Consider the following 27950-nt stretch of genomic DNA (forward strand, 5'->3'; position numbering starts at 1 on the left):
GGAACCCTGGTCACCAGCCTCCAGCCACAGCTCCAGCGCGACGTGCCCAGATCAAGCCAGCACATCCCGCTGAGTTCAGGTCAATGGGCTCCTGCTACAAAAAGGAAATTTTTAAATTTCACAGCCCCACAAACTCAGCCTGGACTCCGGCATCTTGTCTACACTGAAAATTACCTACCATCGGCGAGGGGTGTCAGCAGCACTGCAGCTGAACCAGTGCCGAGTTGTCCTCCGAGGGCAGGGCAGGCAGGACAAGCTGTTCAGCACCAGCTGGGGACAGACAGCTAAAGCGTGCCGGGGAGCAGGCGCCGTCTGCTCCACCGGATCCGGAGAACGACCACACTGGGTCTGATCAAAGGTTGCTCCAGTGCAGCACCCCACCTCTGCCTGCAACAAGCACCGAATGCTCGGACAAAGAACGGGAAAGGTGAGCGTGATCCTTCCCCGGCACAGCTGTCCAGCTTCTGCTGGTCAGCGGTTAAGGATTTACCGGGTCAAAGACCGTACCTGGGTCGTGGTTTCTGACAAGATGGGCACTTCATTATCAGCACCGAGAATCTAAAAACTTGGTCATACCCTCTACCAGCCGCTGTTGTACAGAGCGTACCCCACCACCTCTGGAACAAACCCATTAGCTTTCAGTGGACGGCACGTGGAAAATTAAAGTAAATGTTGCCCTGAAGACAGGCAGTAAGGGCCCACACGGACCGTAGCTCTGGCGTGCGGAAAAAAGCACTTGTGCTGCCTGCTTCCTACTCGGGTGGGGCAGCTTGGCAGGCCCACCCTCTCCCCAGCACACTGCTGTGTTCATCTGGTGCAGTAAGGAAACGCGGCTGAAGGGCAAGAATCTGGTACGCTGTTCTGTTTTGTTTCTGATGGAAAAATAGAGATAGATGAAAACACCCAAGGCTGCTCTATAAATACATCTCATTTTAATTACTTCAAATTAGTTCCTTGGCATCCACCCCCACCCGGCTGCACCGCCTGCTTTGCAGCAAGCACACATCATTCTGCCATTGGGGTCTTCTACAGCACAGCTGCAACAGCGAGTTCCTTGTGCTTGCTTTCACCCCACTTGGCAACGCAGCGGGGATTGCAGAGCCCAAGCACACGGCTGGCAGGAGGGAAGGAAGTGCCCTTCAAGGCCAAGCTCGACCAGCCAGCTGAAGAGACCGCTCCGTGGCCTTCACAGGAACGGGGATCTGCAACAGGAGCAGTCCCATTATTTCACTTCTGGGTGGTCCCCCTCAGAACTGCCTAGAGCAGCTTTAGCCTCTCAAACACAATCAACAGGGAGAAAAGACAGACAGAGGATCTCTGAATATTTCTAAGTAGTCATGTCTTTGGAAAGCTTCGCAGAGTCTCCTTGCCCCAAGTAATCCCGAGTATGCAGCTGCTTGCAGTCACGGCTTGAAACCAGGCCAGAAGAGCAAACCTTCACAGCAAGAACTGCTTCAGCAGCCAGGGAAGAGTGGAGGGGAGGGAGCTGCTATCAGAAGAACTTGACGCCTCGGCCATCGTCCAGCGTGATAATTTCAGCCTTGTGCTCTTGCTGCAAGGCTTGCAGGGCACGGAGCAGCATAGTCTCGTCTAAGCCGTGGAACTCTAGGGAAGGACAGAGATCCCCACCAACAGGAGAAAAAAAAAAAATCACATCAGGAAACAAACAGGCTTACAAAGTCCAGGGACTGGTGGCAGTGAGGCAGAGAGCTCTGAAGAGCACCTTTCAGACTCCAGCGCCATAACACTATGGCAAATCCAGAGTTACAGCTACACTGACAGACTCATCACTACATTGCTGCATCAGGAACAAAGCCTGAAGGTCAACAGACAGAAGGGAATGAGTCACAGCAGTCTCAAAGGCAGCGCAGAAGCTAGGCATAAAACCAAAACACCCCACACCTCACGCCAGATAAAAAGCTGGGCACTAGGGAGGCTTGTGGAGCAGGGGGAGGTTTAAAATGCAAACAGCGATAACAAAGGGAGATGTTCATCCAAAGTGTTAAAAAAAGCCTTCAGGGCAGCATTTGCCAGTGGTGATTGGTGTGAGCTTGCATAAGCAATTTTAAAATATTTAATCTACAAAACTATAATCTAACAATCAACCGTTTACGCGCTGAAATCAAGTGTGCTCTGAAAACCTGCTCTGGAACACGACACATGACGTTACCTTCATTCTCTGTATCATCTCCACTGGCTAATTCATACAGCGTGAATACAGAGTTGGTCAAGCCATTCTTCGACACCTGGAAACATGAAAGCGATATAGCAAATCTTGTCCGTGTGATTTAACATCCTCAGCACGATCTCTCGTACATCTCGGTGCAAGCGAAATGGAATGTGGATAGCACTCGATGAGCAACAATACCCTGGAAACACTCTGGGGCACTGGAGAGTCAAGAAATGACACCTAAGGAAACTAAGACGGTTCCTTTCCCTGCCCCTCTGCTCTTTCTGCCCATGTGTTTTGCAATAAGGACTCGTGCCACACGAAGGCAACACAGCAACGCTGCTCTGTCCTCACTACGGAACAGGCAACTGCAGCGGGAGCGGACGACTGCATTTTACAGCAAGTAAAAAGCTGTTAACATCTCTACGCTTCTCTGCAACAGAGAGAAATGGAAGAAGAAAGGTAAAAGCAGTGAGGAAGCAAGAGAAAAATACTAGTGGTCTTTTTCACAAATCACAGCCAACTCCACCTGTCCTCCCGACACAGAAAGCCTGGTCTGTGGGGCGAGACAGCTTCTATGTTCTCACCCACTGATAGATGAGCTTTCCCCATTCTTCTGGTCTCCTCCACATGATCAGAAAACTGGTTTTGTTCTTATCTAACCATTCCAGGTTCCCTAAAATCAACAGGGAGAAGGTATTTAATCAGAGCACAAGTCTACAGTAACGATCAAACCTGCAGATTTCACGACACGTGCTAGACATTACGCCCACAGGTAGCGTCAGGTAGCTGCCTCTCCCCGCCATGTGACCGCTCGCGCCAGCTTCCTAAATATCTCTACGTGTACAGGAATTAATTTCTCTTTCGAGCCCCCTCCTCCTCCCGCAGCTTAATCTGCCCCTGGGAAGGCAGCGGTTTGGCTCCTGCGCGCGGGCGAGGCCGAGGAGCCGTGGGCAGGGAAGGCCCGCGGGACCCTGCCCGGGCGGAGGCACGGCCCACACCCGTGGGCTGGGCTGGGCAAGCCCCGGGTCCGGCTCCCGGCAGCGGGACGGAGCCTGCCCAGCGGCTCCTGCCCTTCCTGCCCCGCTAGGTACGGGTCGGGAACCGGCCGCAGGCAGGACGGATGGACAGACAGACGGCACCCACCGTTCTTGCGGAGCTCCTCCAGCACCACCTGGATGGACTCCAGCGGGAGCTTCCCTGGGCGGGGGTTAAGGAGGCGCTCACCGACCGGGGGAGGGAGGGGACGGGGCGGCAGGCGGGGGCACGGGGTGCACCGGGGAACGGGGCCGGGCCCCAAAGGATACGCTGCAGGCGGCGGTTGGCGAAGAGCGGGCTGTCCTGGGCCTCCCGCACCGTCATGGCGGGCAGCCGGTGCCGCTGGCTGTAGGCGAGCGCCAGCGCGCACCAGGCCGAGAGCTGCTTCTGCCGCGTCTCGCCGTTGGGCTGCAGCCTGCGAGGCTCCACTCAGCGGCCGGGCCGGGGCCGGGGCCGGGCGGCTCCGCGGGGGGACCCGCACACCCGGCCGGCCTAACCCCAGCCGCGGCCCGGCCCGGCCCCACCCCCCAAGTCCCGCACCTCCCGCCCCAGTCCCGGTCCCGGTCCCGGTCCCGGTCCCGGTCCCGCTCCCCCCCGCCCCGGCCCCGGCCCCGGTCCCGGTCCCGGCCCCGGTCCCGGTCCCGCCCCGCGCTCACGTGAAGAAGGGCGGGAAGCTGTACTGCCAGGGCCACGCGAAGCTCATCGCCGCCGCCGGAACCGCCGCCGCCGCCTTCCGGCCCGGCCCGCCCCGCTTCCGGCCCGCCCCGCGGAGCCCCGCCCTCCCGCGAGGGCCCGCCCCCCACGCAGTCCCGCCCCCGCGGAGCCCCGCCCCCGCGAGCCCCCGGGGAGCCCCGCCCCCGCGGAGCCCCGCCCCGCCGGGACGGCGGCGGCCCGGCCCTCCGCCCGTGCCCGGTGCCCCGCCGGGCGCGTTCCCCGCGGAGGGGTGCGGGCTCCGGCCGCGCCCAGCGGTGCCCGCTGCCGCCCCGCGGCGAGAAGCTGCCGGCGAGGCCGTGCCGGGGCGGTGCTGCCGGCGGGGGCGGGCCCGGGCCCGGGGGCCGCGGCGGGAACGAGCGGCGGAAGAACCAGCGCCACGCGTGGGGGAAGAAGCGTTTAATCCCCAGCCGCGGGGCCGGCGGTTGTGCGGGGGGAGGGGGGCGCCGCCGGCGGCGGCACAGCGGGAACCGACCACCCCGGCAGCATGTGCTGGTAACCCCGGGAGCCCCCCCCCGGGGCGGCCCTCACCGGGGCCCGCGGGGCTGCTCGAGCGGCCGGTAGCCCGTCAGCCCGGGGGGGCGGGAAGCGTGGGGCAGCGCCCGGGCGCAGGACGCACAGGGCCGCCGCTGCCCGCTTTCTGCCTGCTTTCTGCCTGCCGCAGGCAGCGGGGCGGGGTGGCCGGGGAACAGCCGCAGGTGCCCGGGCAGCGGCACTAGGGCTGGGCCTTGCCGTCCTTGCTGCGCCAGATGACCAGGGTGACCAGGAAGGGGATGAGGCAGATGGGGGCGATGATCATGGCCAGCAGCACGTCCTCAGGCGGGTCGAAGTAGACCTGGTGCTCCAGGGTGCAGTTGTGGAAGTAGCGGTGGTGGCTCTGGAAGATGTACTGCTCCGCCAGCGCGTTGGGGTAGCCGTAGCGCAGGTGGTCGGCCCAGCCCTCCAGGCAGGCCTGCAGCAAGCTGTAGGGCCTGGGGAGAGAGCCACGGGGTGCTGGGAGGGGACGGGGACGTGCAGGGCATGGGGTGGCTGCGGGACACCAGAGGCACAGACTCCCTGGCCAGCCCCAAGCCCCCCCTGGCCCAGCAGCACCCCTCTGGACTGCCCAGGGCTTGCTCTGCGCCCCGCTGCCTGCACCAGCCAGCCCCGTGCAAGCAGGGGCTACTGGAGGAGAAGGTGGCCCTGGGTCCGTTGGGCCGGGAGCTGGTGGCCTGTCGGCATGGCCCGGGGGCTCTGGCCCCATCAAACACTTTCTGCTGTCCACTCGTGTGGCCGTGGGGATGGAGGGGCCACAGGCAATGCCCCCACCAAAGTGTCCACACGTGCAGCTTCCCCAGTCAAGGACGTCCCTGAAGACGGTCAGAGCCCCTGCCCCCCTGTGCCCCTGCAGCACTGCTCGGGAGGGCTCTCCAGCCATCCCACCGCCCCGTACCTGCTGATGACTTTCCACTCGCACAGCTCTGACGCCGTCACATTCCTCATCAGGTCGACGAAGACCTCCCAGCACTTCTGCGTGATGTTGGTGTACGTCTCCTCTGCAGGGGAAAGGCACTGAGCGTGGGCGGCACACCCCTGCCAGAGCCTGTCACTGCCCACGGCTGCTGGCAAGTGACAACCGGCACCTGGACCGGGGTGGACACAGGCATGGTGGGGGGCTGGACCCCACAGCAACCCCGGGGCGATGCCTAGGAGCACAGCAGGAGGGCAGGCTGCTGCTGGCTGCCCCCACTGTGGCCAGTGCCAGGGAGGGCTCCACGGCAGAGCCTGGCTATTTTGGGGATGGACAGAGAACACATGGCCATGGGAAAGGGGGGGTCACCCTGTAGTGCAGAGCCAGCCCCGGCCAGGGCACCGTCGGCCCCGTGGCACTGCCTGGCCCTCGCTGAGCGCCAGCACTCACCTACGAGCTGGGCCGTCCAGTTGAACACGGCCACGGGTGGGCTTGTCCTGGTGTCCTGGCCAAAACCCTCCACCTCAGCGCCCGCGTGGCAGAGCCCCGTCCCCAGGAGCGCTGTGGAGGAGAGGGGACAGGGTCAGCGGGGGACAGGCGCTGGCAGGGTCCAGTGCACGGGAGCTGCCCCAGCAGAGGCTGGGGGCTGCAGGAGGGAAACGGTTTCGGGTGTCCCTCAGGGGCCGCTGGAGCCCGCAGTCAGGGCGTGGGGAACCATGCTGCCCAGAGCCTGGTACGCGCTGGGACCAGGGCATCCAGCCCCCCGTATGGGCAGGGGCTGTGGGGAGGGGGCCAGCCAGGCTGCGGGCAGCTGCCCAAGGGCTCGGAGGGGCTGTCTGGGGGCTGTGGGCCCTGGGCCGTGGGTCACAGCACGGGGGAGAGCCGTGCCCCCCCACCCGTGGGGAGCCAGCGCCAGGGCCGCCTCACCGCCCTGGGTGGCTGCATTGCAGCCAGACGGGGCTGGGGCAGGAAGAGGAAGCGCTGGCCGCAGCGCAGCACTGCCGGAGAGTCCCTCCGCCCGCCATCTGCCCCACAGCCAGCACAGCCTGCCATGGGCATGGGGCATGTGCCTCCTCCACCCCGCCAGCCGCTTGCCCGACGCCTGACCCACTGGAGCCCCACAGCCCGAGGAAACTGCCCCATCCATCTTCCGCCTTCGGCTGAGGGCCCACGGCGTGGGGCAGCGATGCCAGTCGCGTAGTGAACCACCCCGGTGGGCCCTGCCTGGGCCACTCATGTGGAGCTCCAGCACGGCCAGGCACTGGCCACGGGGTGCTCCCGGGCTGGCACAGCAGCTGTGGCAAGGGCGGCCTGCCCTGTCCCTGTCCCTGACAGCCCCTGACAGCCCCTCTCTGTCCCAGCCCGAGGCTTTGCAGGGCTCCCCAGCCGTTCTTGTGGGTCATTTGCAAAAAGATCATGGATGAGCCTGGTGGGGGATGCCCACAGTGCCCAGTGCCTGCCTGCCACCGGCCCCTGGCCACGCAGGCAACAGCCGCCCCAGCTGGCCTTGGCACTGCCAGGCTGGCCCCATGCCGGGGTGGGCGGTGGGCTGGGCTGAGCAGAGACCCCAGCCCCGGGCCCCATTCACGGGAGGGCGGCTGCGTGCGGGGTGGTGCGAGGTGTAGAGCCTCCCGCCACCGGCAGCCACGGCCCCGGGGCCGCCCCCCGCACACTTACCCCAGAGCAGCAGGAGCCCTTGGGAGAGCCGGCCGGAGCCCGTCTGCGTGCGCGGTGCCATCCTGCAAAAGCCTGCCGGCTAACGACCGGGACAAGTATTTCAATGGAAATAACAGGAAGCAACTCCTTTCCTCTGACAGGGGCAGTTTGACTACAGGAGACGTGTGAAAAATGAGATTGCTCAGCGCTGCTTTAAAGCGTCTCTCCCGGCGGGACCCTGCCGCCGCACAGCGCGGTGCCGGCCCCCTTAGGCATCGCTCCCGCGTCCCAGCACCCGGGCAGCCCGCACCTCACCCGACGGCCCAGAGGCTCCGCTCCCCGCACAGCAAGTCCAGTTTTACGAGGCCGCTATTTGTTTACTTGTGTATTTCTCTTTAATCCTGTCTGGGCTGGGTTGTGAAATCCCTCGTCTCCTGCGTGGAGGGCAGGCAGCCCGGCAGCCGGGGGGAGTGGACGGGGAAGCGTAATGTCCCCAGACAGGCGCTGCCGCCCAGGCGTGGGGGCGGCGGGGGAACCCATGGCCCCGACACCTCGCCTTCTGGCTCACCCGGGCACCTGCCCCATGGCCGGCATTGCCGGGCCAGCCCCGGCCCCTGCCTGCAGCCGGGGAGGGAAGGGCAGTGGCACAACCTGCCCACGGGTGCGAGGCCGACGCAGGCAGGGAGGTGGGGAGAGGGCAGAGACTTGGCCGACGTTGCCAGTCCTCAGCCCTGACACCTTCCTCCCGCACCGCCCAGCCCGGCGCCCACCCAGCTTTGCCAGAGCTCCTTGCTCCTGGTGCAGCTCCCGCCTGTGGGGCCCGCATCCCCCCGCAGAGCAGTGCCGCCGAGGACGACCCCAGCCCTGCGGGTCTGTGCTGTTCCTGCCCGAGGACCGGGATGAAGCCAGGTGAGCTCATTTCACCTCTGGCCCACGGCAGAGTGCAAGCCCAAAGCTTCCCCTTTAACAGCCCGCCCGCAGGACGCGCAGAGCGTGAATTGGAGTGTGATGAAGTGCAGCTCATAGGCACCCTCCCTGCTGCGGAAAGACAATCTCACCGGGTTTCGTGCTCCCCGGCAAACGTCCTGGCAGAGGCACCCGACCCTCCCTGGGCCGTGGCAGCCGCCGCTCCAGGGCACTGCAGGACCTTTTGTGGGCAAGCAACCACATCTGGAAGCCATCAGGCCCTGGCACTCTGGGGGCCGCAGGGTTGGAGCCCCCTGGTCCCGTTCTTTGTTGGAGCCACTGGAGCCTTTGGTCGGGCGGCAGAAGCCTCTGCCAGGGAGACACCCAATGATCTCAGCACGGCCCCAGGGCCGGGACAGCCGCCCCCATCCTGGGGCATCCGGAGGGGATGGGCAGGGACGGGACAGACAGGGACATGACGGTGGCTGCCAGCCAAGGCCCAGGGCTCCCCCCACCAGCCTAGCATCCCCAGCGCTCCCTGCCAGCCCCTACCCCAGGGTGCCGAGGAAGGGCTCGGCCCATGCAGGGTCGGGACCCCGGCGCCTGGGACCCTTCTCCCAACGCTCCCCTCCCCCGGGGCAGATGCAGGCAGCCAGAGTCCCGGGCCCAGCCTCCCCCTGTGCTATGGGACCCGCTCCATCCCCAGGGATGCCCAGACCCCTGTCCCTGCTCTGCCCTGTCCCCTTCACCCTCAGTCCACTCATCCCACTCAGTTCCCAGGGCTGGGAGGGAAGGGGGCTGTTGCTGGCCCCTCAGCGGCACAGGGGCAGACAGGGGCTGGGCAGCTGCCCGCTGGGGTTTGAGCCCCTTTCCGGACTCTGCTGAGTGTGAGGGCGGCTGCAAGGGGCACGAGGCAGCCAAGCCCCACGGCCGCAGCCACAGCCATCCCGGGGGGCAGCCCACCCAGCCCAGGGGGCCTGGCCCCCGTGCAGTTGGTGAAGTATTCGGCATGGACCTGCAGGAAGAAGGCGTCGAGGACGGCACTGGGCCAGGGGCAGGAGAGCAGCTGGGCCAGCAGCTGGGTGCAGCCGGAGAGCTCGCTGTAGGTGCTGTGGAGGGGGCGGCGTGAGGCCGACCTGCCAGGACAGGACACGTCCACCGCAGCGGCCCTGCAAAGGCCCCACTCCGAGCGTGCATTTGGCTCCGCTGGGGCCTACGCCGACCCACCTGCTGATCTGGTCCCAGCGGCAGCGGCTGCCCTCAGGGGTGGCCATGACGGCAGCATGGAAGGGGGCCCAGCAGTAGAGGGAGATCCAGTCCCGGTAGGTGTCCTGGCAGCGGGCCTGCCCTCCCAGCACCTCCAGCGGTCCTGCAGAGCACCAGCCAGACCCTGGGATGCCGCCCTGCCCCCAGCTCTCCTCCCAAGCCCAGTTTCAGGGGCACTGTTTGGGGTCACCCCTGGGGAACACTCCCAGCTCTGCCCAGCGTGGGCCAGGCGCCCCGTCTGCCATGCAGGGAGTTCAACACGCAGCCCTGGGGATGGAGCTGGGGCTGACGGGGCTGCCTGTGGCCGCGGGGGCCCCACGGGCTCAGCCAAGCCGGGACCTGGGCTCTTGTGAGCCCCAGCACAGATTGCACCGGGCCCACCGAGGTCTGTGGGTGGATGGGGAGGACAGCCAGGGTCGCAGGGCAGCTCTACTCACCATCCTCGTCCAGGTACAGGTAGTGACCTGGAAGGACAAATGGTATCGTTGGCGCTGGCAGGACCTGCGGGACCATGCGAGGGCAGGGCCCTGTCTCCCGGGGGTGCAGATACCGCCTCCGCCAGTGGCAGAGCCTGTGGCCACGGCAATGCTGCGGCAGCCGGGACCAGGGCCGCACTGGGATGATGGCACCAGGATCTTACCTTCGTCCTCGGAGTCCCCGTACTCAGTGTCCCCACGCCCTGCAGCAAGGAGACACGGGGTACCAGGGCTGCACAGCCAGGGACAGCCCCAGTGCTGAGCTGGCTTTGTTGCACGAGCCGGGGGGGTCCCAGCACACCAGAGACGTCTCCTCCTCCCAGGCCGAGCTGAGCACAGCAGAGGTGACCAGCCCGAGGGGAGGGAAGGGGAGCAGGAGGCTCCTGGCTCTGCCTCAGCCTTTGCAACTGGGGCAGAGCAGTTTCTGAGCAAACACCAACTCCGTGGGCAGAGAAGCGCGTAGCAAACCCTGCCCAGAGCATCCTCCGAGGGGATGCCAGGAGGGGCCAGGAGAGCTGCTGCCCAGCACGGATGCGTTGGGACAGAGGGGGGGAAACAGGCCAGGGACCCTGTGGGGACTCGCTGCCCGGCCAGACCCTGTGCCCGACCCCCTGGGTGCCTCCGTGCAGCCCTGGCTGCCACCCCCGGGCCGCACGGCGTCCTGGCTGCCCTTACCCTGCTGGAGCAGAGGAAGGAGCAGGCAGCAGAGGAGCCGCACCCCGAGGAGCATCCTCCCACCGCCGGGACCGCTGCGGCCGGGCTGGAGCTGCGTGCGGGGATTTATCCCGCTCCCCGGCCCGTCCCAGCGCTGCCCGCCCGCTCCCGAGCCAATACCCGGGAAGGTCGGGGGGACGCCGGGCTCCCACCCCGCCTGACTCAGCGAAGCTCCAAAGGTGTCAGATGCGGGCCCGGGCGGGCTGCGGGCACGGGCCGGCCCTGCTCGTCCCCCGCAGTCACCCCGGCGGGGCCGCCCGCCCCCCGCCGGGAAGCGGCGCCCCGGACCCCGGACCGCCCGGGGGCGCGGAGCCGCCGCCCCGGGGCAGCCCCCAGCCTCCGTCCGGCGGAGCCGGGGCAGCCGGCGGTCCGCACCGCGGCGTGCGGCGGGGCCGGAGGGGAAGGACGGGGCCCTCACCGGGGCAGGACCCAGCACTGCCCGCTCCCCGCCGCCGGGGCCCCCGGGGCAGGAAGGCCGCCGCCAACAGCCGCTTCCTGCCCGGCGCCGCCGCAGGAAGCCCGGGGCCCGCCCGGCCGCGGGGACCGGCCCCGCCGTCGTCCCGCAGCGATGCGGCACCCGCGTCCCCCGGGGCGCCGGACCCGTCCCTGCCCGCTCTGCGGCCCCGGCGGCGGGGGCCAGAAGGGCCGCGGCCGCCGGAGCCGCCTTGTCGGGGAGCGCGGCACCGCCGGCCCAGGCTCCCCCCGGGCCCGGGGGGCGGCAGAGCCGGGGCGGGGACGGCCGCTGCCCCGCCAAGCGCTTCCCGCGGGTCCGGGCCGGGTCGGGGAGAGCCCGCGGGGAGACGGGGCCGGGCGCACCCGAGCATGGGCGGGCACCGAGGCGGGCTGGGCACCGGGCTGGGCACCGGGCTCGGAGCCGCCGGGCTCGGCCCGTTCCCCACAGCCGGTGGGGGGGGTGTTCTCTGGGCTGGAACGGGCCCGCCCCGCGGGGCTCCGCCCGGGTCCTGCCGGCCCGGGTCCGGGCCCAGAGCGCCCCGCCGCCCGCGCTCCCCGCCCCGCCGGGGGAGCCCTGCGCGCCCCCGGCCCGACCGGTACCGGCGGCAGCGGCGGCGCGGGGGCGGGGCCTGAGGCGGGGCCGCAGCGCGGGGGCGGGGCTGTCCCGGGGCGGGGCCGGGCGCGGCGCAGGCGCGGCTGCGCAGGGGCGCGCGGCCTCCCCCCGGCGCGATGGCCGAGGAGTGAGTGCAGGGCGGGGCCCGGGCCGGCGGCGCGGGGGGCCGGGGGGGCCCCGGGGGGCAGCTGGGTCCGCGCGGGGGACGGCCGGGCCCCCGTGGTGCCGGCCGGGCCCCCGTGGTGCCGGCCGGGGCCTGGGGGGGGGGCTGCGGCCGCCTGGGGCAGTGGCCGCGCGGGGCGGCGGGGCCGGGACCCGCTCCCCTGCTCCCCTGCTCCGGCGGCGCCGGCCGGCCTTGGCCCGCTCCGGTGCGTGTCACCGGCGCAGCCGTGCTGCGGCCCCCGGCGCGGGCCCGTGCTCGGCGCTGCCGCCGCTGCCACAGCGGCCCTGCGGCCCCGCGGGGAGGCGCTCGGGCCCGGCCGGAGTGGCGGGGGGGGGGGGCGGTTGGGAGCCCCCGGTGCCGTCGCGATCCGCGGCCGGGCTCGCAGCGCAGCCCGGGGCCGGGCGGGGGGCACGTCCCGTCCCGGGCGGGGCCGGGCCAGGCCGGGGGTGCACCGCGCCCCGCTCCCAGCCCGGCCGGGGGGCTCGGGAGCCGCCGCTGCCCCCGCCGGGCCCGCGCCTCCGCAGCGGCGTGTCCCTGGGGGAGGGCGGGGGACCCAGCGATCCCCCCCCCGCGGCCTCTCGGGGGTGCAGCGGGGCGGCGGGGCCGCGGTCCGTTCCGCTGCCCGGGGCAGGCGGGAAGGCTCTGCCCGCGGAGGGGTCGCGGGGGCTCGGGAGCGGCCGGACCCCGGTCAGCGCGCTTGGTTCCCTGCTGCGGCCGACGTCCGCGAGCTCCCCGGGCTTTTCGGTGCTCTTTGTGCCGTGGTTGTTCCGTAAATAGGATGAATGCAGATTTGCGCAGTTATTTTTTCCTAGTTAAAGTCTATGATGCAGTTGAAATCCACAGGGATTTTTTTTCTTGTTTACAGGATTAAGCTCTCCGTTATTTGATATTTATTCTTTCTGTATTTTTATAGAAAAATGGAAATCGCCACTCCTCCAACGTCAAAGTGTATTATATACTGGAAAAGAAAAGTCAAGTCTGAATATATGCGTCTTCGGCAGCTCAAGAGGTTCCAGGCAAACATGGGAGCTAAGGTAAAGACGTAGGGATGGTAGCGCTAGCTGAAAGGATATCTCCTAAAGACTTCGCTTTACCTTGTAGTATTTGAGCAGCTATCAGACAGGTGCTTCATCCTGCAAATTGCAAAGCTGTATTTTCCTTGTAAGCTGGATAAGTTTGAAGAGATGCTACTTCTGCTCATGGTCCATTGTTAGCCTGGAGCCGTGCAGTCAGCGTCTGTTGCACAGAGAAGTCTGTTGGCTGAGTGCTTGCACAACTGCAGCACGAGGACTCATTTCCACTTGTTCCCACTTGTTCTTTAAAGTATCTGCTTGCTTGAACCCTCTCAGTGCTGGTGGGTTTCAGATGACTTACTCGGATGCTCCTCTCCTTGGCAGGCAGGATTTTAGAAGAGGTTGGCTGGGATCAGGAGTTATCAAAAGCTAATGGCTGTCGGGTAGATGTTCAGCACGGTTTTGTACCAATGCTGAGTTTAATTAGAGTTTCTTCTAATGAGTATCATCAATTTGAAATGCTCTGCCTTGCATACATTTTTATACTCGAAACAAAATCTCAGGAGGTGTTTTAGTGTTCTCAGCATGATTTCTTAAATTTTGAGTGCTTCTTTCTCTCATTTCAGGCTCTGTTTGTGGCCAACTTTGCAAAAGTTCATGAAAAGACTCAAATTCTGAATGAAGACTGGAAGAAGCTTCGAGTCCAGCCGGTGCAATTGATGAAGCCAGTCAGCGGGCACCCGTTCCTAAAACAGGTGTGGAGAGGAAGAGGGGCACGGCAGCAGTAAGGGTGGACTAGAACCAGGGCTTTGCAGGGAGCTGTGAGGATACGGGATTGTTTTTTGTGTGTGCTGTCCTATGCCAGTGTCAGGCCATGCCTTGCACTCTTGTGGGATACAGAAATGGGGAAAAAAAAACCCAAAACCAACCCAAGGCCTTTCCTGTGAAGAGGTCCCAAAGAGTGAATGCAGGGCTTCACTGCGTTTGTCCTGAAGTGCGATTTCCCTCTGGCTGTGACTGCCTCCCAGGGGCGGTTTCCTCACTGCCCTTCTCTGTACTCGTATTCCAGTGCACCGTTGAGAGCATTTTCCCGGGATTTCCAAGCCAGACGTTGTACATGAGGACCCTGAACACGGTGGCGCTGGTGCCCATTATGTACTCCTGGTCCCCTCTTCAGCAGAATTTCATGGTATGTAGGAAGGCTCTGGGGCACGAGGTTTTGGTGTGATTAGTGTGTAGTTGTTACATGGTTGTGGAGTGATTATACCTTCTTGAACCCTCTTGTTTCAAGTGATGTCTGCTCGAGAGATGACGGAAAGTATTGTTTTAGTTGCTTGTTTTGTTGAATCCCATTAAACAGCCTTGTATCCACGCTGTCTTACCCAGCTAGTCTCTCCTTTACACCTGACTCCTTGATAGTGCCACCATTATTTCACAGGATTCAAGGAGTAAATATGGTTTGGGGTTTGGTTTTTTTTTTTCCCATAAGATTTTTCTTCCCTTTTAAATGAAGAGTTTTATTTCTTAGGCAGGTCCTTTGTGACTGGATTACCCTGCTGGCCTCGTTGTAAGGATGCTACTGAGGATCAGTTCCTCTATCATAGTAGTGTGGGGAGTGATTTAAATGCAGATTCTGGTGTGGTGTAGTTAAGATTATTTGTTAAACAAACAGGTGGTCTGTGGCTAGCCTGGCTCTTTGCCTGGTGTGGGGTGTGGATGTGTTCCTGCAACCTGCAGGGCTCTCTGAAGCCTCCCGTAGCAGACCGGGGGAGCAGAGTGACACCAGTGACTGTAATGCAAAGAGTCGGTCGGTGTGCCATGGCAATGAAGGCCCAGTGTCCTTGCTCCTGTGGTTAACGCGAGAGCGCTCCTCAGCTTTGGCTGTGCTCCTCCGAGGAGTGAGTTACCGGTTTGCCTTTCACTGTTCCAAGTTCTACTCTGCCTTGAACACAATCTCTCTGACATTTTTTGGCTGTTTATTATTCTTGGCAATGTGTGTGTTTCTGAGACTCTGTAAGCCTTGGAGGCACAGCTCTTCTTTTTTTAAAGCGAATTGCACTTTCAGGGGTCAGAGTTATGCTGCTGGCATGGGATAACAATGAAATGTCGGTGATGAGACATCTGAAACTGCAGCCAGGGAGGCTGAACCTTTGCACTGTGTTGTCTGTGGGTCTGAATGGACAGGAGCAGCCTCGGAGACACAGCCTGTCTGAGAATCGGCAAGTGCTGGTTTTCTGAATTGTACCTGATCTCTTTGCAGGTGGAGGATGAAACTGTTCTGTGCAATATCCCTTACATGGGAGATGAGGTGAAGGAAGAAGATGAAACTTTCATTGAAGAACTTATTAATAACTATGATGGGAAGGTTCATGGAGAGGAAGGTAACCTGGGAGCAGTCAGCACTGTCCGTTCAGTCTCTTGCAAATAACATATCAAAGTAGTTAAGAAGTCAAAAGGTGGCAGCAGTAACCAGCTTTTCTGTGGGAGCTCTTAAAGCAGAAAAACAGGAACATGCCTGCTGTTCTAGTTTGCAAGGACACAGTTCTGTCTTTTGATATCCTGCTCCATTCTAGGCCTGGGGTGCTCTGGAGCCTCTGCTCTTGTTCATGGGGGTTCACAGGAGTGCCTTGGGGTGCTGAAAAATATGCTAGAGGTTAGGAGGAGCTCAGCAACCTTGTTTCGCTTGTGACCTTAGCCAAGGCTTTAATCAGGCTTTTCTGAAATGAAAAGCCAGGGTGTTTCCCTACAGTGCTGCCTACCCCATCATGAAACTCTGCCTGGAGGGAGGAAGGCAGTGGAAAACTCTGGTATGGCCTGTCCTCAGATTGCTAAAAATGATACGCTGCTCTCATGACTGGCATTAAAATCCCACCTATCCCTACAAAATTGCGAGGCAGGTTCTAGTTGTTAACAATGTCGTGTGGCTGGCTTGTGATTTACCACCATGAGGAATGTGAAAGATGATGGCACACCCACAAACTGGCTGACATCTCTGTGTTTCAGAAATGATTTCAGGGTCAGTCCTCATCAGCGATGCCGTGTTCCTGGAGCTAGTGAACGCCCTGAATCAGTACTCGGACGAGGAAGAGGAAGGACACAATGATTCTGAGGTTAAACAGGAGGATGGGAAAGAAGAGCTGCCAGTCACAAGGAAAAGAAAGCGAATTGCAGTGGAAGGTGGGTTTGGCCACAGAAATTGGGGCTGTGTCTGTCACGTTTCCATCCTGCCCTGCCTGAGTAGCTGGCCAGTGCTCTCCTGCCATCACTTGGTTATTAATGTGTCACTAAGGTCAGTGATCAGCTTGGCAAGTTCTGGTACGGTAGTCGAAAGCAGAAGGGAAGTCGGTTGTTCTTACTGTCCCCTGTGGACAGGATAAGAAGTCATCAGCTTAAAGTGTGGCGAGGAAGAATTTAGATGAGTCACCTGGAAAACCATTTCATGGCAAGATTAGCAAAGCAGAGGGGTGTTGTCTGAGGAGGCTGTGGGATCTCTGCTCCTGGAGGTTTTAAAGTGCTGGTCTGGCAAGCATCTGTCAGTAAGTTTGTAGATAGATGTGATTCTGCTGTAGGCCAGGGAGGTGGATCTTTTCAAATCCCTTCCAGACCCGTTTTCCATGTATTAGTGTTCCTCTTCCCTCTCCTGTGCCAGCTGGAGTTCTTGTTGCATAGAGGAAGCTCTGGTTTGTGGGATTTTCATGTGTCCTGCGTGACCTTGGGAATGCTGACTGGTAGTTTCATCTTTGTCTTTGGTTTATAGTGATACGGGTAGCACAAATACCAGGACCTTCCGTAGATGTAGAAAAGCATTGTCTGCAAATCCTGCCTTGGTAAAAATAAATAGTAGTACTCCTGAAGAAATTGTTAGTACTTCCATCAATACATTATGCTACTCTGAAAGTGGCAGAGTGCGCTGCATCTGGAAATGCCTTAGCCTAGTTGCAGGAGAAAAGGTTTATCCGTTGTATATGGGATTACATTTCTGTCTCTTAAAATACAATCCTGAACACCTACCAGAATTGCTCTCTGTGGAAGAAGGAAAGACATGTCCGCATCCAGCTTAACTGAGGAATTGTCTCTCTTCTTTTTCTTAGGTAACAAGAAATGTTCAAAGAAGCGGTTTCCAAATGACATGATATTCACTGCTATTTCTTCTATGTTTCCTGAATACGGTTTCCCAGATGATATGAAAGAGAGGTAGAAGATCTCTACTTAAGTTGTCTGTTACCTTTCTTAGCAACAATTGAAATCTGTATTTCAGAAAACAGCGCTGTACTCTGACCAGAAAGTAAAGCTCAGGTGGCTGCAGGCACCGTGAGCAGAGTGGTTTTTGAGCGTTAGAAACTTTAGTTTAGCCTCAAGGTATCTGGGCCAGAGTCCTACTGGCCCAGATAGTAATGTAGTTGTGTAAAATGTCCCAAATTAGGAAAGCATGCACATCTGTGGGCGTTTCTGTTTGTCAAATAGGTACCGAGAGCTCACAGAAGTGTCGGACCCGAACGTGCTGCCGCCGCAGTGCACTCCCAACATAGACGGGCCGTGTGCGAAGTCGGTCCAGCGGGAGCAGTCCCTGCACTCCTTCCACACCCTCTTCTGCCGCCGCTGCTTCAAATACGACTGTTTTCTGCATCGTAAGTGCAGTCTCGGCCGGACGCTTCCCTAGAGCCCTTTTCTCCTCATTTTTCCTCAGTGCTTCATACTTCTGTATGCCTTGCTTAGTGTCTGTGCTGCAGTCTTTAGAGGGTGGTGCCTCCCCGGAGTTTGCAGTGGAGCCTTAGGAGCTGACAGGTGCCCAGAAGCCTTTTGTAAAGACGGCTCCACTCACTTCCTCAAACGGATGGTAAACCGACCTGCGTGGCCGTCCCCTCTTTCTCACCATTGTTCAGCACGCCGCATTCGAGCCTCCTGGCAGTTTGTGCGAGAAATACTGCCGCAACTAGACTTTACCCTTGCTTTGCAGAAGCTCATCAGGGAAAGGCATGAATGTTTCACTTCCAAAGTCTGGACATGCCCCTGTGTTTTGTTGCCTCACGAACTTACAGCTTCTTCTTAGTCATGTTCCTGCGGTTTGTCCTGCCAAAGCCTTTTGGATACTGGTTAGCTGTTGGACCTGCTGTTTCCCAGGTCTAAGGGCTTCTTTGGAAAGTCACAGGACTCCTTCCAGTGAATTATTTATTAAAAGATATAATATTAAGATCATGTGGTCTTTTTTTTTTCAGTCTGAAAGCAGATCTTTTTCCTATGACCTCTCCTTCCCAAATGTTCCCCCAGTGCTGCTGAGTCCCCATCACGGGTTGGAGCAGGGCTGGCCAGGAGGTCCTGCCGCCTCGTTCCTCCCTGCTGGGAGAGCTGCTCGGGCACTCTTGCTGACTGCCTCAGGCTCCCACTCACCTTCGTTGAGTTTGTGCTGCCCCTGTCCCTTGCAGCGTGGGGGGAGACCCTTGGAGGATGCTAATAGTAAAGATAACTATTATTTTTTCAGCTTTTCATGCTACTCCTAATGTGTACAAACGAAAGAATAGAGAGACCAAGATCGAGCCAGATCCTTGTGGAGCAGACTGTTTCCTCTGGCTGGTATGTTTCTGTGTTGCTGCTTTTGAAACCACGAGAGAAGTAGCCTGGCCAGCCCTGCTCTGCAGAACTCTGTGGGTCCTTTTCACAACTTTGATGATTTTTCAGAATTAGTTCTAATCCTCATTGGATTCAGGGGAGCATGAATCCAAATACAGACCTTACCAAATGCATATTTTAGCAAATCTCCAACAAAGACTAATTTCATGGCTAGCAGATGGGAAATTGTGGTGACAAATGATTTCTCTGGACTCAGTGCAGCGTTTGAAAAATGAAGCCCAGGTTCAAAATGCTGGGGAGGGAATCTAGCGTATGTGGGGAAGGCTCAAACTATTTTAAAAATGATCTTTCAGAAATACAGCCTAGCTGTGTTACCAGGGATGAGAGCTGCAGATCGGAAGAGCTGGCTGCAGGGAGGTGGGTGCGCCTGGTGGTGTCAGAGCTGGTCAGCTGGCTCAGATACAGGGTGTCCTGGGGAGCTGCGGGGCTGGAGCAGAGGAAGAGGCCAGGAGAATTTCGTTGCCAGGGCAGGAGGCAGGGGAGCGGACTGGAGGGCCAGGGCCAGGGAGCCTCTTCCGACCGGGCAGCGGTGCTGAAGGAAGCGAAGTGGGAATGCGCAGTGCGGGCAGCTGGCAGGGCCTTGGCAGTCGCTGAAGTGACCGCGCATGGGGGGTCTTCCACCTTCTCTTGGTGGTGGCAGGGCTTGTCCCAGGGCCTGTGGAAAAGCCTTTCTGTGTTCCCTGGTCATCTGCCACCTGCCTTGTCTTCTGCTCTGGTTGCAGGAAGGAGCCAAGGAGTTTGCTGCGCTGCACAACCCCAGGTCCAAGTGCTCAGGCCGGCGCCGCCGGAGGCACCACGTGGTGGGTGCTTCTTGCTCAAACACCCTGGCTTCTGCCGTCGCTGAGACGAGGGAGGGCGATAGCGACCGAGACACGGGCAACGAGTGGGCCTCTAGCTCCTCGGGTACGATGCCACCCCAGAGACACCCCTCTCCCCTCTGGCGGTATGAGCAGTAAGGACAGGCAGCACCTCGCAGCTGGGGCTCTCCCTGTCTTGCCTCTGTGTCCCGCACAAGGGTGTGGAATTCTGAGTTAGCAGAGTCGGTGTTTACAGCTGGGCTTAAACAAACATGAGGGACACCAGCCCCTGCCCTTGCTGCTGTGGGATTCATTGTCCTCTCCCAGGAAGGAGGAATGTTGCCAGGCAAAGCAAGAGCTTTGCTGGGACCTGCAAAGCCAAGAGCCTTCAGCTCTTGAGCACCTTGCTCGGCTGTGCACGAGGAAAGTGCCCCTGGCAGGGCAGTGCCCGGGCAGCGCTGGTCTGTGCGCTTGCCCTGCTGCAGCACAGAGCAGTGGCCAGGGAGATGTTGAGGCAGGGGGCTTGTCTGTGGACCTGCCAGGGGTGAGCGCTTCCTCGGTGCCGCAGAGGAGCACCAAGCTGCTCCTGCCACACCAGGGGAAGTGGTGGTGGCTGGGACAGAATGAGATCCTGGGGGGGCAGAGGACTCCTGTACATCTGGGTCCCGTCTCGGGCGGGAGAGGAGAGAGTGGCTTCCTCATCCTCGGGCCTCTCTGGTGCTGCTGCCGTAGTCGGGGGCTCCGTCCTGGGCCAGCCCTGGAAGGGGAAGGTGGCATGGTGGCTCTGGTGCTGCCTGGCAGCGAGGGGGCCAGCACCACCGTCCCAACCGGCGCTGGGCTGCCTGACTAGAGGCAGGAGCGTGCGGCAGGGAGCGTGGTGCAGGGCTGCCAGGAGGTGTAGGGGCAGGGGCGAGGCAAGGTGTTGGGCACTTCGGGGGGACCGCTGCCCTCGGGAGCTGTGATGGCGAGGGTGCGTTCTCCCATGTTGTGTTTGGCCTAACGTCTGCCTTTCCTGCCAGAGGCAAACTCCCGCTGCCAGACCCCCACCAAGCAGAAGCTGAGCCCGGCCTCCTCCCAGCTGTTTGCGGTGGAGACGCCGCAGGAGCCCGTCGAGTGGACGGGAGCTGAGGAGTCGCTCTTCCGCGTCTTCCACGGGACCTACTTCAACAACTTCTGCTCGATTGCCAGGCTGCTGGGAACAAAGACGTGCAAGCAGGTGGGTGCCTGGAGAGGGCAGGCACTGCAGCGCCTGGCCCAGCGGCAGGAGGGAAGCCTTGGCCGCTGCTTGCCTGCTGTTTTTTCTTCTCTGCCACAAACCGCCTCAAGGAATGTGTTGCATCAACACTTTGTGGACTTCAGTGTTGTTATTTTGCAGTACTGCTGCTGTTTGCAGAATGAGCCCTGCGCATGCCCATGCTCTTAGCTTCCTCCAGAGTGCCTTGTCTGAGGCCGGGCGCGCTGGCAGGGCGGGCGCTCTTGTTTCCCAGGCAAGAGAAGCAATGACAGCCGTGGTCAGTGAAACTGGGGGCAGAACTGCCTGCTTACTGGTCCAGGGACTGGGAGCCCCCCTGTGTCTGCTTGCTTACACTCTCTCTATTTATGTTTTAGATAAAAACAACTTGAGTACACTGAACTTTGTTCTTCTTTTTGCTTCTGTTCTTTGGTAGGTCTTTCAGTTTGCAGTGAAAGAATCACTTATAACAAAACTGCCAACAAATGAATTAATGAATCCATCCCAGAAGAAGAAAAGGAAGCACAGGCAAGTGTTGGACAAGCTTGTTTTGTTCTTAAAATGCAACCAGATCCACTGCTTTTTGTGCCAAAGCATTCCTGGTAATCCCCATCTGGCTCCCATCTGTGCACACATCCTGCTGTCACACAGGGCTGCTGGTGCTGCTGGCTGGGTGCTGGCCCCTGGCCCCTGGCCTCTCTTCCCAGTGCTGCTGCCCTGGCTGGGAGGCTCTGAGGCCTTGGGCTCAGCCCCAGAGGAGAGGGCAGCACGGTGCCTGGCTGTAGTGCTGCACTGCTGTGGGAGGGACGGTACCGCTGTCCTAACAGCAGCCTTAGCCTCAGCTCCCTGACTTATAACCTACTTTTTGTTGATCCCAGTGTGTCCAGTATTAATCTGGATCTAGCATTTGCCTTAAATAACTAATGCTGTAGCTGCGTCGTTCTCATCTTTCTCTGCTTTACGGCTGGCTGATGGTTATTAATGCATGAAGCTGCCAGACAGCCTCGCTGGAATCGCCTGTCTCCTGCTGCTGTGCTGACCGGTGGTGCCGAGCAGTTGTGGCCAGCTCTTCCTGACGGAGGCTTGTGCGTCCCCTCAGACCCTCTCTGTTTCTCTTCCAGGCTGTGGGCTGCGCACTGCAGGAAGATTCAGCTGAAGAAAGGTAGCGTTTGCTGTGGCTGTGTCACGCGAGGTTTGCAAGGCCACTCACCCGCGGGATGGAGTTCTCCGGCTCTGACTCGTGCAGCAGGACGGCAGTGTCCTGCTCTCCAGCCCCGCAGCTGCAGCAGCGCAGAGGGGGAGCGTCTCCCCCCAGCTGGGCTTCTTGGGGTGCCACTGGCCAGCCCTGCTGCGGCTGTGCCCTGGGAATTGCCGCTGTGCCAGTGCTCTCGCTGAGGCAGTACGTGCGGTGTTGTCTTGCTCCAGCCAGAGGGGAGGCTGAGGTTTGGCGTGCAGCCCCACTGTAAAATGGGCTGTTCAGGGCAGAGCAGATGTGTGCCATGTGTCGGTAATCACAGCCATGTGTCTGCGGGAGCTGTGTGCTGGGTGCTGCTGGGCTCCCTGCCCTCTGCCGGCAAACGGGTAGCTTGCGCCTTCCTTGCTCCAGAGCCCTGGCTGTGCTGCTTTCAAACATTTCTGCAATGTGCAGCTTCTAATCTGGGCATTTCTCCTCTTGTTCTAGATAATTCACCTACCCAGGTGTACAACTACCAGCCCTGTGACCACCCCGAGCATCCCTGTGACAGCTCCTGCCCTTGCATCATGACTCAGAATTTCTGTGAGAAGTTCTGCCAGTGCAACCCTGACTGTAAGGAGAAACCTTGGGCTATCGGGCAGGAAAGCAGCCAGCTCTCCTGACACAGACCAGAGGGAGGGTGCAGAGCTGGGACTTGCTGGAGGCCTGCTTGGTTCTGGCATTCACTGCTCTATCCATCTGCAGCAGTTAGATTAGCAGTCTGCTGAAGTCCAAGGGGAAACTGTTCCATGCTGCCCTGTGACTCTCAGCAGCTGAGATACGTGCTCTTGTTAGAGAATGCTTGTCTGCATGTCTGTATCCAGCATCAACAACCCGCGGGTGATGCTGCTGGTTCCCTGAGAGCAGGATGTGTGGCCAGCAGTTAGGGTGGGAGATGGGTCACTGCTCTGCCATGGTTATTTTTCCTCTCTGGGCTTCCATTCCCAGATCTGCAATGGAGATAACCATGCTTGCCCACATCGGTGGGGCTTCTGAGGGTGGATTCGTTAGGGGTTATGACACAGCTTGGGGCTGGAAGGACTACAGGGTGACAGGGAGCCAACTCAGGCTCCAAGAGTCTCTGTACTGACCTGTTATGTTTATATTATCCGAGTTGTTTATTTTCAAACTGCACATAATCAGTCCCAAGAGGCAGATCAGCATCTTCAGCCACACAGATAGGAAGGACGCTGTGCATGGTCTGTGGTCTGCTAAGTGTGAGTGGTGCTCAAAGCTCCCGTGCACGCAGAGTCTTTCTGTGATTTGCTTCCAGCTCCTGGGTGCCCAGGCTGCCTCACGTTCACCTTGTCTCATTGTGTTCTTAGTGAGCGCTGTCCTGGTGACTCCGGGGGGGGCAGGAAGAGGTGTTCTGGGGGCTCCTGTCTGCTGCCCAGAGCAGAATGGGTGTAGAGCTCTTTATTAGCACAAAGGCACCTTCCTTATGTTAGCAGGGTCGTGGGCAGGCAGCGTGGCCCTTGGTCACGGACGGGCTTAGTTCTGTACCTGCCCGGGGCCTGTCAGGGTGAGACCTGGCTCGGGAGGAGCTTCTGTGTTCCTGCAGGGCTGAAAAACCTCATGGTGCAAAACCGTGGGCTGTGTTGCTGCAGGTCAGAACCGCTTCCCAGGCTGTCGCTGTAAAACCCAGTGCAACACCAAGCAGTGCCCGTGCTACCTGGCCGTGCGGGAGTGCGATCCGGACCTCTGCCTGACCTGTGGGGCTTCAGAGCACTGGGACTGCAAGGTGGTCTCCTGCAAGAACTGCAGCATCCAGCGAGGTCTCAAAAAGGTATTGACAGCAGCATGGCTCTGGACTGCTGGCAGGGGGCTGCCTCCGGGTAGAGCTGATAAAGAGAGCTCCTGCTGCGTGGGAGAGGGTGTGTGAGCCACCCGCAGCTGTCTGAGTGAGGAGGTCTGGAAGAGAAGCTGCTCTGCCCCAGGCTTCTGTAGCACTTAATCTGGATTATGGATGTGAAAATCAGGGGACAGGAGTTACATGAGGAAGGGTGAGAGCAAGGGAGCGTAAAAAATGACTCCAGAGAAAGGTTAGGTTTTGAATTCTGCTGGTCAGGGCAAGGGACTGCACATAAAAAAGACCAAAATTCAGAGAAAGATGCAAATTAGTGGGTGTCAAGTAATGTGCAACTCCAGCCTAATGATGCTATGACCTGTAAGCCTGTAGGGAGCCATGTGTCACCTTAAACCAGGGGATGCTGGGTGGACTCTGGCTCCCCTTTGCTCCTCGGAGTTACTCAACCCCGTGATGTTGGGACTCTGAGCATGGCAGCCAGCACAGCATGGCTGTTCCTGGGCACTGCCCTAATCCCGGCGTGTGCAACTGTGCCGGGAGGTGGAGAGCTCTTCACTGTTGCTTTCTGGTCTGCCTGATGCACGGGGTGTGATCTCTGTGTGCTGGGAGGTGGTAGGCCTGCTGACCGTAACCGTTTCCTTTTCACCTTGGCTCCAGCATTTGTTGCTGGCACCATCAGATGTCGCCGGCTGGGGGACTTTCATCAAGGAATCTGTGCAGAAGAATGAGTTCATCTCTGAGTACTGTGGTGAGGTCAGTGCTTCTGCATGTGCTGGGGCTGCTGTGCCGCGTGTTCGGGAGGCTGCGTTTAGTGGCAGTGCTTCCTTCAGCTGCTGGTCCAGCGGGGACAGCGTGCCTTCCCCAGCTCGGCTGTGGCCATGGGCTCACTCTGACCAGGTTTAGAGATTGAATCTTGCACCATTTTGGGACCCATCTCAGTACCTCTAGGCCCTCCACCGTGGAGGAGCGTGTTGTGTATGTGCTGTTCCCTGGGAGCTCAGCTCTTGTCTCTGCTCCCTCCCTAGGAGCCCTGGCGAGCTCCTGCCCGTGGGGTGGGAGGGCGGGAGGATGTTTCCAGGAGGTAGGCGAGCACTGCTCCTCGCAGTGGTCCTCGCTGTGCCCTCAGGTGCTGAGTCTCTCAAGGCATCTCCTTCTCCAGCTTATTTCACAGGATGAGGCTGACCGGCGAGGGAAGGTCTATGATAAGTACATGTCCAGCTTCCTCTTCAACCTCAACAACGGTAACTCGCCTGGGGCTTCGAGGGGTGGAGGAGACTTGGGCTTCCTGGCAGGGTGCCGATGGCTGGGTGAGCAGTCTCAGCCGATCTGTCGCCTGAGCAGCAGACCTGTCTTTACACTACAGTTTTCTTTTTTTTTTTTTTCTTAATAGATTTTGTTGTTGACGCCACCCGCAAAGGAAATAAAATCCGCTTTGCCAATCACTCGGTGAACCCCAATTGCTATGCCAAAGGTGAGATATCCCTGCCCAGTCAGATCTTGGTGGGGGAAGGTTCTCTGGGGTCCTGCTCAGCTCCGGGATTGCAGCGGATTCTCCAGGGTCCCAAGTCGCCCTGAGTCTGTGGGAGCAGCAGAACTTCAAAGACCCAAAGTCTCCTCCTCTCTGCAGCAAATCACATTCCTGCTGGTGAGGGCTCAGCTCTGTGGTGGCCCTGGCCTCGCAAGGAGAGACTGCTGCTAGAGAGCAGCTGGGAGCTCCCGGGGAGTGCCCCGTTCCTGCTGGGCAGGAGCTTGGGTACCGTGGCCCCGGGGGCTGGCAGCTGGCCAGGCAGGGCAAAAGTGCTGCGAGACCTCCTGGCCTGAGCTGGAGCTGCACGTCTCTGATGTCATCTCTCTGGTTGCAGTTGTGATGGTGAACGGAGACCACCGGATAGGGATCTTTGCCAAGAGGGCCATCCAGGCAGGAGAGGAGCTCTTCTTTGATTACAGGTACCTTGGGGAGCGGCCGGCTGGGGACTGGGGTGCAGGGTTGACCCCACTTTCTGCGTGCATGTTTGTGGGGAGCGTGGGAGGTCATTACAGCCGCCGTGACTTTCCTATCTTGTAGGTACAGCCAGGCAGACGCCCTGAAGTATGTCGGCATAGAGAGGGAGACAGATATCATCTAGGCTCTGTGCGGGGCGGTCCCCAGCACACCTTGCTGCTGCACCTTGTAAGCAATGCCATGTTTGCTTCACGCTGACATGACTGCTGCTGTTCCCGTTGCTGTGTGTGTCACAAGTGCTACTTTCCATCCAGACGCCCAGAGAGAGACTCGGGGCAGGAGTGTGAGCGGCTGCTGCCAGGGTGGCAGCTTTGCCAGCCCTGGGCTGGGGCAGGCTCTGGAGCCTTGCTCTGCGGGCGGTCTCCCAGGCTGGAGGGGAGCTGGGGCTTGAAGAAAAGCTGTGGTGCAGGAGGGACAGCCGTGAATTCTCAGTCTCTTTCCATTTTCTGCCGACTGCTGGAAGAACAAGAGCAAGCGAGGTACCACCCGCACTGGGACGCGGGGCACAGCTGGGGCAGAGGGGCTGGTGCTCCCCTCCAGCCCTGTCCCCTGGGATAAGCTCTGGTCTCGAGTGCTACCTCTTGCTGCCTGTTTTGTCCTGTTGACGAGGACAGCGACAGGGTTGGAAGCCATAGAGACATGGCTGCAGCGGTCCCCAGGCCCCAAGCTGCTGTCACTGAGGCACTGTTTCCCCTCTGCCCCAGCTGGCTGGGGGACAGACTGCCTAGCCGTGGCCGGCGTGGCACGATGCTTGGGGATGGGGAGAGCAGCACTATGCAAAAAGTCACTTTGGGTAGGGACGCCACTGAGCTGGTTAGAGACAATGTTACGGGGGTGCTGCTGCAAGCACAAGAGGGGTCCAGAGGCAGCAGGAACCCGTGAGCCTGAGGAAGCCCTTCCAGCCTGTGGCGTTTTCTCGTGACTGTGGGGTGGCTGCTTGGCTTGTGCCCGTCCCCAGCTGCTCTGCTGCCTGGCTCTTCTGGGGCTGGCGCGTGGATGCTTCTGCTGGGCAGCTTTGGGGCCGTGGGGGGGGACTCCTGCTGACCGGCTGGGGCTGCACCCAGAGTGGGAGACGGGCCTTGGCCACCCTGCACCCAGGCGGGCGCTTCCTGACCATGCGGTACCAGAGCTGGTTCCTCCACCGTCCTCTGTCAGGACAGTCCCCTTCAGGCAGCACAGGCTCTGTGGGACGTGTTGGGCCCTTCAGGAGCCAGCAGAGCAGGGCCCCTCAGGGCAGGAGCCTTTCGTTGCACAGGACTTTTTGAATGTTGCTGTGCTGAGGTTTGAACAGGGTGCAGCAGACCTGCCGCTGCCTGCGGTGACCTGCATAGAGGTTTCTGACACCCTGGCCCTGGGGATAAAGGGGAAATGTTCTCTGGCAGGGCGAGGTTTGGCCTTAGCACCCCATGCAAAAAGAAAAAGAAAAAAGCACTTTAATCCTCAGCCGGCAGCTGGGCCCCGTGTACCGCTCTGGGGGCGGAGGGACCACAGACGTCCCAGACGGCTGTCATCCCTCAGCAGCACCTTTGCAGGGATGTTGCTCCAGGCCTGGGATGGGGCAGTCTGGATGGGGGGCTCTTCCCTGAGCAGGGCCTGGGGTGACCTGAAGGATGGGGCTGCCCGTTGGAGCCACGTGCGCTGCCAGCCAACTGCCTGGCCTGATGCTGGGTGCTGGAGGGTGCTCTGCCAGGCACCGCACCAGGCTGTCCAGGGGTGATGAGGGCCTGGAGCTGCGGGCTTCCAGCGCTGGGCTCCTGGGATGGCACTGAGACAGTTCCTCTGGCAGGGAGCCCGGCTGATCACCCCCTTTGGGGGCAGTGGCGTGGAGGGTGGGTGGTGTTTGTCTGGGGGCACTGCACAGAGGTGAGCAGTGCTGGGGCCCTTGCCGCCCTCGTTTGGGGAACCACGGGGCTCCCAAGGCACAGCCCTGTCCTAGCCGCACGGTCCATGAACGCAGAGAGGTGCTGGGTCTGCGCCGGGAGCCTGAGCCCTCCCTGGCATGGCCCATGCCATGCCTTTCCCAGCCTCCCACTGCGGCAGGCGAGGCTGGCTGTCCGTCCTTCCTGCTGTCTGTGATGCCTTCCTGGGGCTCCTGAGGGGGTTGGGTCTGTCTGGAGCAGTGCTTGTACCCCGGCACCTGCCTGAGCCCCGCTCCCCATCGCCTCCTGCTGCCTCCGTCCGCCCAGCTCGCCCCGGCCCTGTTCTCTGCTCAGCGTCCTCTGCCACCTTGGCCATATCTGCACTATGCCAGGCTTGTGTCTGTGGTTTGTTGATGGTGAATAATAATGCACTTTAAAGATAATGTGGCTTGTAGCCTTTGTCATAATAAAGTGGTAGCGAACATCCTCCCACGGCTTGCTGGCCTCTGTTACCCTAGGGAGCAGCTGGCAGTGGCACATTCCCTGCCTGTCTTCTGCCTGCTGCGGGCTCAGCCCAGCTGTCCCCTCCGCGGTGGTTGGCACCCTGGAGCCTGGCAGGGCTTGTGAGCGTCCCGGTGCCACCGGCTGCCTGAATCAGCACTGGCTCAGGGCTGGGAGGTGACAGAGGTGCACAGTGGGGAGAGCAGGACATGCTCGTGTGCGTGCGAGCATAGCAGCAGCCTGAGCTGCATCCAGCCCCGGC

At 60.5% G+C, this 27950-nt stretch overlaps 3 protein-coding genes across 6 annotated transcripts; 1 reads left to right on the forward strand and 2 right to left on the reverse strand.

Annotated features, from left to right (window-relative positions):
• Positions 1-915: 915 nt before the first annotated feature.
• Positions 916-3925, reverse strand: VPS25 (vacuolar protein sorting 25 homolog). Its single transcript, XM_076356658.1, has 6 exons — positions 3865-3925; positions 3478-3623; positions 3317-3370; positions 2758-2846; positions 2171-2246; positions 916-1605 (listed from the first exon to the last, which is right to left on the reverse strand). The coding sequence occupies exons 1-6, from the start codon at positions 3909-3911 to the stop codon at positions 1493-1495; spliced, it is 525 nt and encodes a 174-aa protein (XP_076212773.1). The 5' UTR covers positions 3912-3925; the 3' UTR covers positions 916-1492.
• Positions 3926-4303: 378 nt separating this feature from the next.
• On the reverse strand, positions 4304-10400 carry RAMP2 (receptor activity modifying protein 2). 3 transcript variants are annotated; one of them, XM_076356957.1, is made up of 9 exons: positions 9838-10400; positions 9635-9661; positions 9159-9300; positions 8947-9040; positions 8084-8300; positions 7047-7125; positions 5820-5930; positions 5352-5454; positions 4304-4890 (listed from the first exon to the last, which is right to left on the reverse strand). In XM_076356957.1, exons 1-9 carry the CDS (start codon positions 10153-10155, stop codon positions 4635-4637), a joined length of 1347 nt encoding a protein of 448 aa, XP_076213072.1. In that variant the 5' UTR covers positions 10156-10400; the 3' UTR covers positions 4304-4634. The 3 variants fall into 3 exon arrangements, with proteins under 3 accessions (XP_076213072.1, XP_076213075.1, XP_076213074.1); XM_076356960.1 differs by lacking the exons at positions 8084-8300; positions 8947-9040; positions 9159-9300; positions 9635-9661; positions 9838-10400 and adding an exon at positions 7341-7752; XM_076356959.1 differs by lacking the exons at positions 8084-8300; positions 8947-9040; positions 9159-9300; positions 9635-9661; positions 9838-10400 and adding an exon at positions 7336-7752.
• Positions 10401-11536: 1136 nt separating this feature from the next.
• EZH1 (enhancer of zeste 1 polycomb repressive complex 2 subunit) lies at positions 11537-27674 on the forward strand. Of its 2 annotated transcripts, none has more exons than XM_076356955.1 (20): positions 11537-11580; positions 12530-12650; positions 13256-13384; positions 13699-13818; positions 14890-15010; positions 15633-15806; positions 16721-16823; positions 17094-17257; positions 18109-18200; positions 18980-19160; positions 20074-20270; positions 20722-20813; positions 21407-21447; positions 21967-22092; positions 23127-23305; positions 23984-24079; positions 24486-24567; positions 24717-24797; positions 25189-25273; positions 25392-27674. In XM_076356955.1, the coding sequence occupies exons 1-20, from the start codon at positions 11570-11572 to the stop codon at positions 25450-25452; spliced, it is 2256 nt and encodes a 751-aa protein (XP_076213070.1). In that variant the 5' UTR covers positions 11537-11569; the 3' UTR covers positions 25453-27674. The 2 variants fall into 2 exon arrangements, with proteins under 2 accessions (XP_076213070.1, XP_076213071.1); XM_076356956.1 differs by lacking the exon at positions 11537-11580 and adding an exon at positions 11798-11821.
• Positions 27675-27950: the final 276 nt, after the last annotated feature.

This window comes from Aptenodytes patagonicus, chromosome 20 (assembly GCF_965638725.1).
Source record: "Aptenodytes patagonicus chromosome 20, bAptPat1.pri.cur, whole genome shotgun sequence".
Taxonomy (NCBI): domain Eukaryota; kingdom Metazoa; phylum Chordata; class Aves; order Sphenisciformes; family Spheniscidae; genus Aptenodytes; species Aptenodytes patagonicus.